This window comes from Vigna radiata, chromosome 11, assembly GCF_000741045.1.
Source record: "Vigna radiata var. radiata cultivar VC1973A chromosome 11, Vradiata_ver6, whole genome shotgun sequence".
Classification (NCBI taxonomy): domain Eukaryota; kingdom Viridiplantae; phylum Streptophyta; class Magnoliopsida; order Fabales; family Fabaceae; genus Vigna; species Vigna radiata.
Window position 1 is genome coordinate 16,473,646 of NC_028361.1, and position 17,770 is coordinate 16,491,415.

The following is a 17,770-nucleotide window of genomic DNA, read 5'->3' on the forward strand; positions in this document are numbered from 1 at the left end:
ACACAGTTAACTATTGTATGTAATGGAATTTACAAATAAAAGTTACCCTTAAATAAGTTACAGGTCCCTAAGTATTACTCATTATTGATTTGAGTACCAATAAATTATTTTTCCAAATTGAGATTTTAGTTATAATTATAAAATTTTAGTTTAAGTATCTGAAAAAGAATTTATTTATATTTTTTCTACTGTTTCTTTTAACTTATCCTGAAATATTTTTAAATTTTTTTCTACTTGGTTTTTATCAAACATCATTCTTTTAGACTTTAGATTATATATGTGGTACATGTTTTACTTAATTAACATACGAAGAGTAAAACTAATACAAGTAGCTAAAATGAGTTATATAAAAGTTTTTAATTTATCTAATATCCAATTTAAAAAAAAAAAGTATTAGATATTCAAAATAAAAATGGATAATATGTTAAAGATATGAAAGTTATTTAAATAATTTATTTAATAATATAAAGTATTGAAAAAATAAAATGTTGTTGATTATAAAGTTTTAGAATGGGTTCATGAGGAGGGAGGTGGTGAAGGAGTGACAGAAATGCAATGTAACCATGAACAAGAGCAGGTCTTCACGTGAAGGAATTTTCTTTAATCTTTCATCTAAAGCTTAGATAAGGTATCTTATGTTCTTTGGTTTCAACCAACTTTCGTCTTCTAACTTTTCTCAAAGTGATGAGAGAAAATCATGTTCACTCAACACATGCAATTTTAGTACTATCCCTAATATAAAATGTATTTTTAAACTCGTACAATATACTTCTGTTTACATGTTGTTTATCAAAATACGGTGAGAATTTTGTAATTAAATTTGAGTTAATGTCTAAAATAGTTAAATACATTATAAAACAAAAACATATAAATTTATTATTTTTAGATTTTAAATTGAAAATAATGTTATTTCTTAGGTTTGAAAATTCAAACGTAAGTCTATATGAAATGAAAGATGAAAAAATTAAATATCTTATAAGAAAAAAAATCATAAATCTATTATTTTAAAGATTTTAGAGTGAAGATAGTGTATTTTTTTTTATAATAGTTCGAATTTAATTAATATTATGTCTTTTTAATAATTTTTTATCCAAAAACCCATATTAGTTTTTACTTTTATATCATTCTAGTTTGAATTTTATTAGGTCATGTGCACTTGAATGGATTTGGAGGAGAGTGATTGAGAGGATTTAAGAGGATTTGATAATAATTTTTTTTGTTTACTAGTATAAAAATCACATTTTATGACGTACAAAAATGAGTTATGACGTACATAGTTTTGTATGTTATAATAGGTCTACCCATTTTATAACGTAGCAAAACTTTACGTCATGATAGTCTCAACATATTATGACGTATTTTTAAAATCAGTCCATTTTTTTATATGAATATGGGAGAAAATTGTTTCGAATTGATATTGAGTAAAATTATCTATGTTCACCTTCATTAGAATTATTTATTTTTTTATAGACTTCTTGACATTCTTTCTTCTTGAAATTCTTTCTTCTTCAGAGCCAACACAAATTTTAAGTTGACATCCATAAAAAACGGAAAAAATGAACTGATTTTAGAAACTGTGTCAAAATATGTTCAGGTTATCATGACGTAAATTTTTGCTACTTCATAAAATGTGTAGACCTATTATAACGTACAAAACTATGTACGTCATAGTTCGTTTTCATATGTCATAAAATATGATTTTTGTAGTAGTGGTTGTTTATTTGAATAGATTTGGAGGTAAGTGAGAGTGAATTTGGAAGTAAATTGTTTTTAATCTGTCATGTAAATTAAATCTTACACTAATTCTCACAAATTTTACTTCCAAATCTACTCTCACTTACCTCCAAATCTATTCAAATAAACAACAACAAAAATTATCTTCAAATCCTCTCAATTACTCTCTTTCAAATCCACTTAAGTGAACAAGGCCTTAGTATTATATCTTTTTAATCATCTTTTTCTCCAAAAACCGATCATTAATAAAGTCAAAGTTCAATTTTTCAATAAATTACACTGATAAAATCAAATTAACTAAATAAAAATAAACATTGATTTTTGTTTTTTTTATGGTGATGCACCAAACCTCCATTCTTTTTATTTGGTCATTAAAATTTAGAAGATTTGTTGGCAACTAACAAACCATTTGGTCAAGTTACAGACAACTTTGTCTTTGTCAAACGAACTAAAATTCCATGCCTACCACTTCTGGTTTTGTGTTTTTTTTTCTTCTTTTAATTTAGTCAATAATATTCTGTTTTTAGTATACGAGACAATGGCCCATATCCTGCTTCTTTCAATTGAATGCTGTAATTTCTTCCATGGATAGAAACACCTTCGCACTTCTTCAAAAAAAAGTCATCAACTTTGATCTTGTTATTACAATAAGCTAAAATAAAGACGCTTCTTTTATTTATTTATTTTTTATAAACTTTTTAAGATATGATACATCTAAAATAATTTATATAATATTGTTTTATTATTTAGTGTATCTTCTTATCATTATAGTGGACAATAGATAGATTGTGTATAAGATATAATAAGTCATTTGTAAATAATATTTTTTAATCTGTTCCTAACATGGTACACATTCCTAGAAGCATTGAATACTGAGGAATATTGGCAGTCCATTCCAATTTTTCGTTTGATGGAAGGAACTTTCATTTACTTTTTAGCCAACTTTCATTTACTTCACGATATACTTTTATTTTTGTTAAGATATATTATCTTAATTCATGTAATTTTAGTCATATTCAGTTTTTAATTCTGAAAAAAAAAACTCTTTGACTTTTATAAACACTAAATTTTGAAAATAATTTCCTTCTTCAAGGATCTAACAAGTATTTAGTATCATATATATTGAACTAATGCATCATGTCTTTGATATAACAAAATGAATCTATGTCATTACTAAATCAGACAAACTATTTTATTTTTTTCCATAAGGAGTTTGAATAGCTTTTAGATCTTCAATATATTAGTATAATATATATATATTTTTTTTATTGTTGGAGTGTTTGAATAGTTTTGTTAATGGTTAAAACTCTTCAATAATTCTTATATTTGTATTGAAATCTCGTTCATCAGATTTTAAGTAGTTTTAATTGAGTTTATATTTTTTTAAAATGTGTATGAAATAAGTTTAATTGTGTTTTTCTTTCATAATAATCATTGTTAAATGATGTGAACAGATGAGAAAATTGCTAATAAAATTGTTTAAAAAGGAAGAATGAAACAATTTAGTTATAAGAGTTGGAAACTTTGTTTTGTTTAACTTTTTTGAAAAACTTTATACATTTTTTTATTGTCTATAGTTTTATTTTGGTCTACATATATATAACTACTCTGAATACTTTTTTCATATAACTATAATAATATAATCATATGCTTTGCCTTCATGTTGATTACTAATTATATCATATTTTGTTTAATAATTTATCACTATGACGTTACATAATTAATAATAAATAAAATAATTAAAAATAATAAAATACTTTTATCACATTAAATAGTTTTATATCGATTAGAAATCGAGATTTAAAATAATTTAAATAATTTCTTTTTCATTTTTACATACTTGTTAAGAGCTATGTTCTTATCATTCAATAGTCTCATCTTATTTTCTCATTATTTTATCCTTAATAACTCCTGTGCAATTTGATAAAAATAGTATCAATATTATTAAATTATTTATAATAAATGTTTTCATATAAAATGATAGACAAATTAAATAATTACCTCAAAATTTACGTTTCCCATGATCATCCGTCTATTAGAAAGAGAATGGGTATGGATTTTGCATGAAGATGAGTCGTCATAATCTTTTCACAACGAAAAATGTTTTTTTAATAACTTTTCTTAACAATAATATTTATAACGTATAATTTATGATTGATCTGTTTAAATAAAGGTTAAACTCCTTTAATTGTCCCTATTTGTGTGGGATTTTCCCAGTTTGGTCCTCAGTTCTTTTAGAATCCTTAATTGAGTTCTTAAAAATGTTAATTTGAATCAATTGGGTCCTTACGTTAAATTTACTTAACGGAGTTAAGCTTTTGCTTAAGTGGGAGTTTGAGGTGGTAAAATTCTAATATGTGGCAGTTATTACGTGGAGGGGACGCTGACCTTCTCCTTTCTTCTTCCTCTCGCTCCTCCTCTGTCATATTCTCGGCCTTAGCACTGGCTCCACTGCCAAGCACGTCGTCAACTGCATCGGCGAGCTTCTCTGCTAGGGCAAGCTCAAAGACATCGTTGGAATATTCACCTCCAAGAAAGCCCACGAACAGACACTATTCCTCGATATCCCTTTATCTGATCTCGACTCCCACCCTATTGTCGATCTGGCCATTGATAGTGCCGACGAGGTTGACCCCTTTCTCAACCTTGTTAAGGGTCGCGGTGGCTCCGTCTTGAGGGAGAAGATGGTGGAGAGCACGTGCAAGTTTATTGTCATTGTTGATGAGTCCAATCTTGTGAACTATGTATGGGAGATTGATTGGCCATGCCCATTGAGGTTTTTTGGTTTTGTTGGAAGTTCACTGCCGAGAGGTTACGCAAGCTGTTTGAGGACGCTGGGTATGTTGCCAAGCTTAGGACTTTTGGAGAAGGAGGAACCCTGAGCAATGGATAATGGGAACTTCATTGTGGATTTCTATTTCAAGAGGAGTGGGCAATTTGTAGGTTGCCAGACGCAATTTTGCTGAAAATAAGAACATGGAATTGGTCCGCTTTGCTACTAGAATAAGAATATCCACACCAAGCCCTAGTGTTAGAGCTACCTGAGTGAATTCACTCTTTCATTGACCCAAATTCTCTTCTCCCTCCCTTGAAAAATTGATACAGACAAAAAAAAAAAACAAATCACACCTGCAAGCAAAGCAAAAACAAATGAAATTAAACCAAAACCTCTTGCTGCCTTCAGTACTTTACATAACATCGTTACTTTTTGATAACAAGATCTGTCTGATTTTTTTTATTCTTTTCAAGTAGATCTTCTGAATAACATTAAGCCCACTACGATCCAAAAGCTTATAATGAATCCAAATGGCATGCCGATATAAAATTTATGATTGAAAAAGGAATAATCATCTTCGTGAATTTCATTTTTTGGCTCTTCTACTAGTATTTTGCTAATACACAATTTATCAAGTGATGGTCCACATAGATTCATATTATCTTCATAGCTCGAAGAATTAAAACTTTGTAACGATGTGCTTTGAGGAATCATACCAACTAGATGGTTATGTGATAAATCTATCGTACTCAATTGATCAATTTGAGTGAGACTAATCCAAAATGCAAACATTCTAGGGCATCCCGACTTTTCATTTTCCCCAATCCTCAGAAGAAAATTAGAAAATCTAACATGAAGCAAAAGCTGACACCAATTTTTGATCTTTCATTCCAAGTCTCAATCTTTTGACGATCCACAACCAACCCATTACCATTTTCAAAAGTGAGAATGAAGGACAGAACAGAACCTATTATAAGTTGAAATCGACTCAGTCAGACAAAAAGCTGAAACGAGCTGAGAAATAGTGACACAAGGAACACAAATCTTATTTCAGGTACAATTCATCAATCATTCAGATCGTTCTTATTGGGATGGTATGCTTTTGCTGTCCCGACATGTTCAATGCCCTCTCCGGCATGGGTGGCGGTGGCCAAGTCAACTCCACCACTTCCAATAATGCAATGAAAGATGTCCATGTTTTTGTTCAGATTTTAGAAACCCTTCTTTTAATTTTTTAATTACGCAATTTCCATATAAGAGACCACGTTATTAAATTAATCACTCTTAGCATGTCACGTTTTAAAAAATTAATATAACAACCTCTCACCTCAGCAAAAACTTAACTTCGTTAACTAAATTTAATGATAAAAGTAAAATTAATTCAAATTAGTATTTTCAAAGACTCAATTAAAAATTTTAAAAATACAGAAATCAAATTAAAAAAGAAAACTTACATAAATAAAAACAACTAAAAGGATTTTAACCTTAAATAAACGAAACAAAGTTGTTACAGAATCCTTTTACAGTTCTATCAAAAAGCAAGGAAAGTGAATTTGCAATGCAAAAATAATGGATAGCAGGTTGTCTGAAATGACGCCGTGAATTCGCGATATCACATTCCCCATTCAGACTCACCAACTGCAAGCCACCTATCTCTTAAAAGGAAAATAATCAGCTGTCTGCGTTAGATGAGTTTTTCAGAGTTAAAAAAAAATTATTGAAAAAGTAATAAAATAAATATCACGAAACAAATATATATTTTTTACTTCATAATAAAATACAAATAACATTTGCATTTCACTAATAAACAAACCTGAATTTATTAAATTGGGACAGATGATTTAATCTATATATATATGACTAAAATTGATTAAATACACACATCTATAATTCCAATAAGAAAATCAAAATAAAAACAGAGACAACAATATATTAATAAACCATATAACAATTAATGTAAGTATAAAAAGAATTAAAGAATTATAGAGAAAAGAGGACGAGAATATAGTATAATAGAATTATTAGTCTTGAAATCTCAGCAAACCTACACAGTTTTCTTTGCTTTAAATAGCAGTTGATTCCTGACTTATTAAAGTGCCTTAGACTTTGAATATTAGAATATGAGAATAACGTAATTTATCATTATTTGACTCTTTCCTCCTTTTCTATACTTTTTAATAGGCGTTGGTAAATCTTGAAAGAAATGCCAACCTTAATTTATGTATACAATTATTTCAAACTTATCCAACTCACATTTATTACTTAAATCATATAAGAATCCCATCAAAAAAGATTACCACGCATGATAATGTAACATAATTAAATAAAAATCACATTAATTATCTGAATAAAAAATTAACCATCGTTTCAATTTGATTGTGTCAATTTTTCAAATTGCATAATGCAATGCTATCTAGAGTTGTTTATCGTCATTTTCACGTGCTAATTTTTATTAATTTAATACTTCAATTCTAATTGTTTTTCTTTTTTTAAATCGTATTAATTATGCTCTAAAAGTTTATTAGATTATAATGTAATATATTATTTACTATATGATTTGATAATAGGCCAACATGGTTCAAAACAATGTTTTAAAATTGACTATAATATCATATACTAAAATCATAATTGACAAATATGCTGCATGGTTGTTTTCTTTTCATAGTTTTAAGAAATGGAGAAAAATATACTTTGAAAAATATTCCAATTAATTTTTTTAAAAGAGAAATTCTTATAATTATTTTTGCAATAAAAACATATAAATTTAGTAAAAAAATTCATAATCATTCAACTTCTAATTAAGAACGTCAAAATCATCCATAATAATTAAATGAGAAACATAAGATCACGAATTAAATGAGAAACATCAATCTCACAAACCTAAGGGGAAATATGTTAAACAAAACCATTCCAAGCATATTGAACCTTATAGAAAAAAAATTAGAAAACACTCTCAAAGAAAGAGAATACAAGTAAGCTCACAAGAGTAAACTTCATAGTGTGAATAATATTATAAATGTCTTATAACTCTTCATAAAGAAAGTCTTTCTAATCTCTTCAAAATAATCTTCTGTTGAAGTTTCAAATATTTTGATTAACACTTTAATGTTTTCTTCCTTCTTCAAGTCAATTAGAGCTTGATTTAAAAACTTGTTGATTTTATCTCCTCTTCAACCATCATAAAATTTCTACTGAAGGAAACTTATCCAATATCTTGTTAGCAACATTATCAAATATATTTTTCAAGATCAAAATGATATTTGTCATGTCTAAGAATATATAAAATATTTCTATATATAAAGATAAAATATCATTTATCAAAAGCATTTTGATTTAAGTAATAATTAATTAAAAAAAATATTTTCATAATTAACATTAAATCATCTATAAATAATTCGAATGTTGCAACTCGATATAAGAGTTCACAACAATTTAGTAAATTGAAAAACTTGACCTAGCAATGCTCTGGTCAAACACTTATAGTCATCAAATGAAGCTTTATGGTATCATTTGATTATTTGAATATTTAATCATCTGATTAGTATAAGTGTGATTTCGATCATTATATCAAATAATCAATTTAATATAAAATCATCTACTCATAAGAGCAAACTTCAACTGCTATAGTAGATGTTAGATTATTCAAAGCATCTATGCTAAACTAATAAATTGTCATCCACCATTATATCATTTTGTTACTGAGTGAGATTAATTTCCAACAATGTATTGTGAGCATAAGTTCATCTAGTTGGAACTTATGATTCCTTCTTAATAGTATTTCTTATGAACAAAATATGCTTTGAAATCTAGGAACACATAAAATTATTATACACTAATGATACTCAACGTATTTATCGTACTTATCATGATCTTTTCAATGTTGTTGCTCTTCGACATCAAAACTCTATGGGTAAAATTCGTGTTCTTTTTCATGAATTTAATGATTAATTGTTTCACACCTCTACTCCTGTCCAAGAAATAGAGTAAGGATTAAAGTTCTTCATGAAATTGACATTACATAGTCTTGTTGGTAAATGTTCTCATATCTATGATCAGATTTTGGGTTCACATATTGTACCCACTTTGACTTCTACTTGTTTCACTCGTTTGTGTGTGCCTAGTAAATTGATCAATGATACACCCATTTAGGTTTATGATTCCTCTATGTTGACATCTCAATGTGATGATCATCACTCTCGAAAGCCTAGAGAAAGACTTCACAAGTGTGACCATTGTGGCACACTAGGCCACAAGATTGATAGGTGTTATGTGTTATATGGTCATTCTCCTAGATCTGCACTTATATGTGATAATTATACTACTTTTCATATTAGTATAATCATGTCTTTCATGAAAGGACCAACATATTGTAATTGATTGTCATTTCATTTAACGGAAGATTGTATCTGGAGACATCAAAACTACGTTTGTTAGTTCAAGTGATTCGTTAGCAAATATTTTCACTGAGCTTTCATGTAGTTAAGAATTGATTATATCTGTAACAAGTTTGATATAATTTGTATGTTCCAACTTGAAGAGAAATGTCATATATATATATATATATATATATATATATATATATATATATATATATATATATTAAATTATTAGATATCTTAAGTAGATATTTTATCTTGATCTTTTATTTTTTGTTATTTTGTTATTCCTTATTTATATTTTAAACTTAATTCATATTACTTCTATTATAAATATAATGACTTATTATATATTTTACAGAATTTAAACTATGCTCATATCTCTTTTGTTAGAAACACAATAACTTATTATTATATATTTAAAGTAAGAGTGACTAATCTACATAGTTTTTTTATTATATTGAACAATGTTTTCTAAATTCTGTCCCAGTAGAACGGATTCTAGTTGAAGAATTCTTGATTTTACGCGAAAAACAACAAACAAAAGAGTGAGAGAAAAAAATATTAAAAAAGTATATATAATCTATATTACGAAGCTTATAAAGAAGTAATTAAGAACTCATACCATAAAACTTGTTTTATCCCTTAGTTTTTAGTTTAAAAGGTTTTGTTACATCCATTCATATCCTGTGTTAAACAGATTATGATATTGGTTTAGATTATACATCAATAGGTTAACAAAAGTAGATATATTATTGATTAATGTAAATTTAAAAAATGTATAACATAATATTATGATGAAGACCCTTAAGTATTTTTATTAATCATTTAATCAAGTTTAAGAGTGAAATACTTCATTTGAGCCACAGCTAAGCAGAGGCGATTTTTTTTATAAAAAAAAAAAAAAGTTACATTAATATTATAATTTTACTAAATTACACAATATATCTTCTATTAAATGCTTATAATATGGGGAAAAATAGAAATACTTGCATAATTAATATAACTTACACAAAAAGTATAAGTTTTTTCTTTTATTTTTCAATTATATATTTAATAAAACTGAATTTTCGTTGATTTTTTCAATAATTAATATCTTAGTTCGTTATTTTCAGTATATTTTTCCGCGCTAATTATTTTCTTTAACAATATTTAAACGCCGACTGTTACTTAAAAAAAAGTCAAATTGAATCCAATATTTCTAGGAACAATACTTTTAAAATTAAAATTCGAAAAAAAATATAATATTAGTAGGAATTATTCACTAATAATAATAAACAAAATTTGACTTTAAAGAAAAAAAACCTTTTATATTTATATATATATATATATATATATATATATATATATTATTCTTATTTAACTACTGCAGATTCCACTGTTATTAATTTTAACTTTCCTAATCACTAAGATATTTCATCGTCACATCATAATCTTAATAATAATTATATAACCATAAAACATTATTATTTATTATATAATCATATTTTAATTTTTTTTCACTGATGTATTATTATTATTTGATTTGAAATTCGTCTTTCAGACTTATCTGATTCGCAAATCACAATCAAATTCTCTTCAAATATTCCAATTCCAAAGTCCAATCCCACCAATTCTGCAACTATAAATTCTCTGTTTTTTAATTCTTCTTTCATCTCTTCACTATTTCACTTCTCTCTCTCTTTCTTCTTCTTCTTCTTTCATTCCTTTCCCACTTTTTTTACTGCAAAATCGAATGACAAAAACAGAAGAATAATCTCGTAGCCACTGCAACTCACAAAACAAGAGAGAAAGAACAAAAAGAAGTTGCACTGAGACACCGTCATCATCTTCATCATCATGATTCCCGTTCCTCAAGAAGAACCAAGCTTAGATTTCAGACCCTCTTTTGTTAACAATATCGTCACTGATTTTCTCTCCCATCTTTCCTCCATCCCAAATGCCTGCAACAGGATGTCCTTGCTCCAGGAATTTCTCACCAGATTGGAACTTGAATTGGTGAAGATCCAAGCGTTCAAACGCGAACTTCCTCTCTGCATGTTCCTCTTAAACGATGGTTCGTTTTTTTCTTGAAATAAAAACCACTTTTTGGACGTCTAACCAATGTTGGTTTCGATTAGTTCGTAAAGATAACACTCAGTTCTGTTTTCGATGACCGGCTCTGTTAGTGAGAAATCATTAAGTGTTTTTTGAATGAACTATTGTACCTGTGGCGATGCTGTGAGTATTCGGAACATGACTAACTCGCTGAAACTTTTCTTTTACGTTGATAAAAATTATGTTTTGATGGTTTTTGGCAGATGGGTTGTTTCTATTTTCTCTTCAACTTTCAATGGACTAATATTAGTACTGTTCTTGCTTTTATGGTTGCAGCTATTTCAGCTTTGAAGGAGGAGCTAGCGAAATGCAGAGCTTTAAAGTCTGAGCCTGTTTTGGAGGAGTTCATTCCTCTGAAGAGAGAGTATGAGGAGAAGGAGGATAGTGAGAAGGAAGAGGAATGCAGGGACAAGAATGATTGGGTGAGTTCTTTCCAGCTTTGGAACACAGAAGATGAAGCTTGTAATAGGAGCAAGGCATGTAGATTGGAACAGAAACAAAAGAAGGTAGTATTACAGAGATTGTTATATGTGTGTGGATTCTGTAAAGTTGATGAATTTAATTTTGTTTGTTTTCTGTTATTTGGCCATGGCAGAGTAAAGGAGAAGAAAGAAAATCTGTGGAAAAGGACTATTTCCGACATCATAGTAATAGAAATGTAGAGAGGGGATTTGTTATGCCTTTGTCCACTTACCTTGCAACAGAGGAAGAATGTGTTATGGATGGACTTTCTCTTAAGACACCTGCAACTGCAGTCAAAAACACAAGGGAGGGACGTGGTTCCAGAATCAGCTCTTGCAGGGTGGTTTCCTCCGCCACTTCGCCCATGCTGCTGCCGCAAAGTGGCCGGAAACAAAGGAGGTGCTGGTCGCCGGAGTTGCATCACCGCTTTGTTAAGGCATTAGAGGAGCTTGGAGGCTCTCAAGGTAGGAGATTAAAACTAACATAACTTCAATCTCATCCAGGCACCTAACTAGTAATACAACTCAACTATTTTGCTTCTTAGAATAGCAGTTAGCATTTTGAATCATGGAAACTGTGGTTGGTTTATTAAATGGATGAATTAGGTATTTGATGCTTGAATTGTGAGGATATGAAAATCATCACTTCTTCTTTTTCAGTTTGGATCAGCCAAGAGACATAGGAAACTGTACATATTGCATTGCATGTATATGTTATATGGTCACAGTGAAAATTCTTTACAAACAGATTTAAGTTTGGAAAGTCATAATCATGTGAAATCTTAGTTCATAATTGTCTAATCTTATTGTTATTTCATTGTAGCAGCTACACCAAAGCAAATTAGGGAACTCATGAGGGTTGATGGCCTGACCAACGACGAAGTAAAGAGTCATTTACAAGTGCGTTCGTGTTGTTCCATTTCTCACTGTGCCTCCTAATGTTTGATTTGAGATTGACGCTTAGTAGTTTGTTATTGCAGAAATACAGACTTCATACAAGGAGAGTTCCAGCTGCTACAGCTGCAAATTCTAGTATCTCTGGTGCAGATCTTGGAGGTTTGTGGATGCACAAAGAATCAATGAAGGGTACAAGTTCTTGTTCTCCTCAAGGGCCTCTCCAATTCGCTACACAATCTGGGGAAACGACATCCACAACAGAAGGTGACAACATGATAGATGATGATGTAAAATCGGACTTATAACTCTGGAATGTCACATTCAAAACAAAAACATGGAAAAGGTGATGTGTAGATGTTTTCTCACCGTGAATTTTGCAGATAAAATTAGAGGAGTTTCACATCTACTCAAGAACAACACATGATTACATAAAAGAGGATGGATCTTCGGAGAGAGGCTTTTGAAATTTTGAAGGACCAGTTTTCCTTCCATCCATGAGTTTTGATATGATACTCTGAGGAAAGAATAAGCTTTTTCACATTAAGAAGCAGGAGCAGTTGATTTTTCCAATATCACAATGATCATTCATTTCTTCTTTTGCCACGAAATCATTATTATAGAGCTGAAGGAGAAAACTCCGGCACGTCTTTGAAGGGATTTCTGCAGTTATAGGTGGATTTTGGAGTTTCATGATTTCATGGTTGACTTAATAAGCTTAGATTATCCATGTCTGAAAACGGTACTGATTGTAGCAGAGTCAAAATAAGTTTATGATGTAACTCCCAGTTTTGTTCTCTATTTTGTGTATTGTAATAATAGTGGTGAAGGATTGTTCAGCTTTTAATTTGGAATACCTTGATTGATGCTCTATCAGTGTTGGAGGCAAGGTAGGTTATGAAATTTGTCATCAGGGTGAATTGTAAATATTTCATAATAGCTAGGGAGTGAGAGATAAAGAAAAAAAAAAAAAAAAGCTTGATACAATTTTGTATACAAAGTCCACAAGACTGTCAGAAAACTTGTTAAAATATGATTTTGATAAAAGGAAAAGAAATATTGTTAAAGTCTACATATGGAATTTGTGAACCACTGACATTTAGTGTTTGATTCAACTCATTTTAAAAGAAATGATTGCTATCTTTTGCAGTTTTGTGAAACAGAATTGAAAAATATGGAATGGTGATGGTGTATGATTATGCCTTGTTGAGAATTTAAATGTAATTTTAAGTCTCATGTGAGAAAGTTGGAAGAAGCTAGTAAATTTATCATATTTTCAATTGAAAATGGTGCCAATTGATTGGATTTATGTCTATTGATATTGTATTTTTTTTAAGTAACTTTTCTCCCAAAAGACTTATTATGTTTAGGAAAAAGTTTTTTTAAAAATTTTTTTTGATAATTTTTTACCACGTATATGTAATGGTTTGTGATTGGTCCTATTGTCAAAAAGTTGTTAAAAAATTGTTAACAAGCTTGTTGTAAAATCCGTTGTCGAACTTGATTAATAACTCTTTGTTATTCAAACTCAATGACTTCGTTTTTGTAATTTTTTAATTGTTTCAAAGTCGTATAAATTGAATTAATTAAATTTAATTTTTCTCGTTTGATTTCAGAATAGTCATTCATCCGAAACAGATCTATTTCTCGTTTGATCTCAAAATAGGCTTTTTCAAGCTGTTCAATGGCGTTTTTCTGTAATTTTTCTGAGTTTCGAATAGTTTTCCGTATCTGAATCTGTCTATAGGAATGTTATGAGTTTATATTTGATTGAGTTAGCAAAATATGTCCCTCAATTAATGTTGGATGAAATTATATTGTATGTGCCTCTAAGATACTCTTTCATCATCAAGTGTGAGGATTGCTCTCTATGTTTAATTTAATGGCATATTCATAAGTCTTATAATTAAAATTAAGAGAAATTTATTGGAGAAAAATCTATCTATTTATATTTGGAGTATAAAATCTAATAAGTTATCACAAGAAATAGAAGTCACATGAGAGAATAATGTTCTCATGCTCTTTGTGCATTTTGTTTTATCTTCAATTTGCATTAATGAATTTAATTGGTTTAATTCAATGCCATATTAAAAGTTAAAAGTTAAAAGTTTTAGTAAAAGGAAGAAATTTATTGATGTTTGTGTCATATTAAAACTAAATGAAGCATATATCTATCATACACATATTAAGAGAGGTTGCAAAATATATAATAAGCATTACTCTTTGTATTATCTTAATTAATTGTTAAAATAAATTGTTAAATTTATTATTTTTATTCATTAAAAGTGGGTCAAATTTAGGTTAGAATACCACCAAAATAGAAAAAAAAAGTTACGAAGACGGTTGTAAGAAACCGCCACCAAAGTCATCCCTTAGAATATCTCAACTCATAATTATGAAGCAAATTTTCAACCAAACTTCACTCATCAGACACCAACTTATTCCAATCTTTGAATCTATCATAACAATTTTAATTCTTTTGTTTGTATCCTTTTATAATTAAAAATATGATATTACGTGTGTTTTTGCGTACCCACTTTAATAATTATTAAAAGTTATTTTTATTATCAATTTTCACAATAATATTTAAAGCATTAGATGATCATTGTGGTATGATAGTTTAGTTGTATGTAAGTCATTAGAAACATTTTTCTTTGTTAATGGTAAATTACTTAAATTAAACTATCATTTAAATCAATTAGTACTTCAAGTATTATTATAATTCTTAAGATAAAATATTATTTTTTACTCACAAGCTGTTAATAACATTATTTTTTTAATAAAGAATAACTCATGCATATTTATTTTACACCTAAATAACATTATTGGATTCTCTTTACATGTGATGATGATGTAACAAAACTACTTTTTTTTTCTGATTTCTTAGAAAATATATGCACTTGGTTTCAAATTTGAATGTTTATCTTGTTGAAGGTGCATGACAAAACTGTCTCTTTCAGAGAAAATAATAGAGAAGAATCTTGTAGAGCCATGGATACCTCCAAACTTATATACAATATAATACTTCTATAATCATCAATTCTAAGATTAATTACAACCCTTTAAGATGATTATTTAGAAAATATTATGTACTTACATTTTCGGTAAAAAATATCTTTTTAAATATCTATTATTATTATTATTATTATTAACAGAAACCATACTATATATAGGAAGTTTTTAAGTTTTTGTTTTCTTCTCAAACCATTGTAGACAATGAAGTTTTTCAAAGAGGTCAAAAAATTATTGGCATGCAATTCTTGTTAACATAATTTATACTTTTTGAGAAGGCTAAAAAAATCTACCAAATGCTTAATCATAACACAATAAAAAATATTATTTGACACACATAATTTTTATATATTAATTTGATATTAACCTTTTTCAATTTTTACTTTTTAAAAAAAATACAAAAAATTATATTTTTATAACTATTTTATCTGTATATTATATGTGAAACGGATATGAAAATGTGTCATAATATCATTATTATGATATAATTGATGTATTATAACATAATTGATGTGTGGAGACTAAAATTATTACATTAACATTTAAATAAGGATAATAATACTTAGACAATATATTTTTTTGACAATATTTAAACATCATTTACGTGTCATTCTGTAGTTGGTCCAAAATTACTCCACAATCAATAATAATAATTATAAACATCACTATGGATCAATCACAGAATGATACATAATATTCAAATATTATAAAAAACATATTATCTAAATATCATTATCTTTAAATAACGAAATCGCGTGACCAATAAATAAAACAAATGTGTGTAGGTATAAAAAAATAAGGTAGGTCCACTCTAGAAGAAGTCATTTCTTGAAAGATTCTCATACCACCCAATTCATACTTATCTATCGTAGCAGGTTTCTTATTTCCATCATATTATTATAATTAATGATTAATTTACACTTAAAAGAATTGACTACAAACTCTTAAATCATTAATAATTATTTTTCATAAAATTTGATCTTAAAATTGGATGGGAATCTCAATGCAGTTATAGATAAGATATATTGAAATGTTTATGGATAAATTTATAATATATAAACGATAGAAACCTCCCTTTTTAAATTAATTTTAAAAATTAAGATAATTTAAAGTTTACTTTAATTAATATTAAAGTCATCTAAATCTGTCATAATCATTAATTGATCCATTTTTATTCTTTACTATCAATTTATTTTTATATATTTATCAATTTCTAGTTTCATAATCTATGTGTAGATATCTCGACATGAGATATTATGTTAACAAAAACAAATTTACATTATATCACTTTACGAAAATAATTTTATAAAGTTAAATTAAACTAAAGTTTTATTTTAAAACAATTACTTTAACAAATCAATTTAATTTCAAAATAGAATGTATTTTAAATCTAATTAAATCTTACAAAAATTAGTTTTTATAATGAAATTTATATTCAGTTTATAATACAATAAATTCAACATGAGAAAAAACATAATATATATTTTACACGCAATACTATGAGTATGAACAAGGAAATGCCACCAAAAAGTGTACATCTTTAGATGCGTTTGGCAGAAAAAGCCAACTACCACCCACCAATACTCAACCCAACTTCAAATATATATATATATATATATATATATATATATATATATATATATATATATATATATATATATATATATATATATATATATATATATANATATATATATATATATATATATATATATATATATATATATATATATATTAATTTGTATACCTAACTTGTACATATCTTATCTTAAGTTGTCTGAAAATCTATGTGAAATTTGATCGTGTTTAACGTGGTTTCAGAATCTTTGCGATAGAACATTCAGTACCACTTCAATTTACTTTAGTTGTTAATTAGATTATTCTTCAACTTTTTTTTCCTAAAGGACAAAAAGAGTCCTTGTCTTTTGTGATGGTACCATATTGCTTTGAAAATGTGAATTAAATATTTTTTTATGTTATAAATTTTTAAAATAATGATTTAGATTGAAAATAATTACAAATTTTATTTTAATTGGAAGTTATTTGAACTTGTGGTTGAATAAAAATGGGTGGATATATTTGTTATAATTAAGTAACTCGTGAAACTATTACTAATTTTTTTGTTAATATGACTTTTTTTTGGTTAAATCTCTAAATTGTTTTGCACCAAGACCACTTACTTTTTAATCTTCATAAAAAATAATATAAAATAAAATAAATTATTATATAAACTTAAATTAAACCATCGGCTAATCTGTAAAAAATCTCTCATTTACCTAAACTGATTTCAACTAGTGCATAATTTAATTTAATTGAAATACATAAAAATATTCTTTCTTATAAATATTTAAACAAAAAAATTAAGTACATACCCTAATAATTGTTTTTGAAACAGGTTGTAAAGCACATTTTTTTATTCC

General features: G+C 27.5%; 1 protein-coding gene and 1 pseudogene across 5 annotated transcripts; both read left to right on the top strand.

Moving 5' to 3' along the window:
- Nucleotides 1-4,136: 4,136 nt before the first annotated feature.
- On the top strand, nucleotides 4,137-4,813 carry LOC106776826 (annotated as a pseudogene).
- A 5,652-nt stretch (nucleotides 4,814-10,465) lies between these two features.
- LOC106776390 (myb family transcription factor EFM) lies at nucleotides 10,466-13,408 on the top strand. Of its 5 annotated transcripts, none has more exons than XR_002665947.1 (6): nucleotides 10,466-10,942; nucleotides 11,260-11,489; nucleotides 11,579-11,909; nucleotides 12,268-12,344; nucleotides 12,412-12,605; nucleotides 12,722-13,314. XR_002665947.1 is itself a non-coding variant. In XM_014663835.2 (6 exons), the coding sequence occupies exons 1-6, from the start codon at nucleotides 10,726-10,728 to the stop codon at nucleotides 12,803-12,805; spliced, it is 1,143 nt and encodes a 380-aa protein (XP_014519321.1). In that variant the 5' UTR covers nucleotides 10,467-10,725; the 3' UTR covers nucleotides 12,806-13,408. The 5 variants fall into 5 exon arrangements, 3 of the variants coding, with proteins under 3 accessions (XP_014519321.1, XP_014519323.1, XP_014519322.1); XM_014663835.2 differs by having other exon boundaries at nucleotides 10,467-10,942; nucleotides 12,425-12,628; nucleotides 12,722-13,408; XM_014663837.2 differs by having other exon boundaries at nucleotides 10,469-10,942; nucleotides 12,425-12,605; nucleotides 12,722-13,408.
- The last annotated feature ends 4,362 nt before the right edge of the window (nucleotides 13,409-17,770 follow it).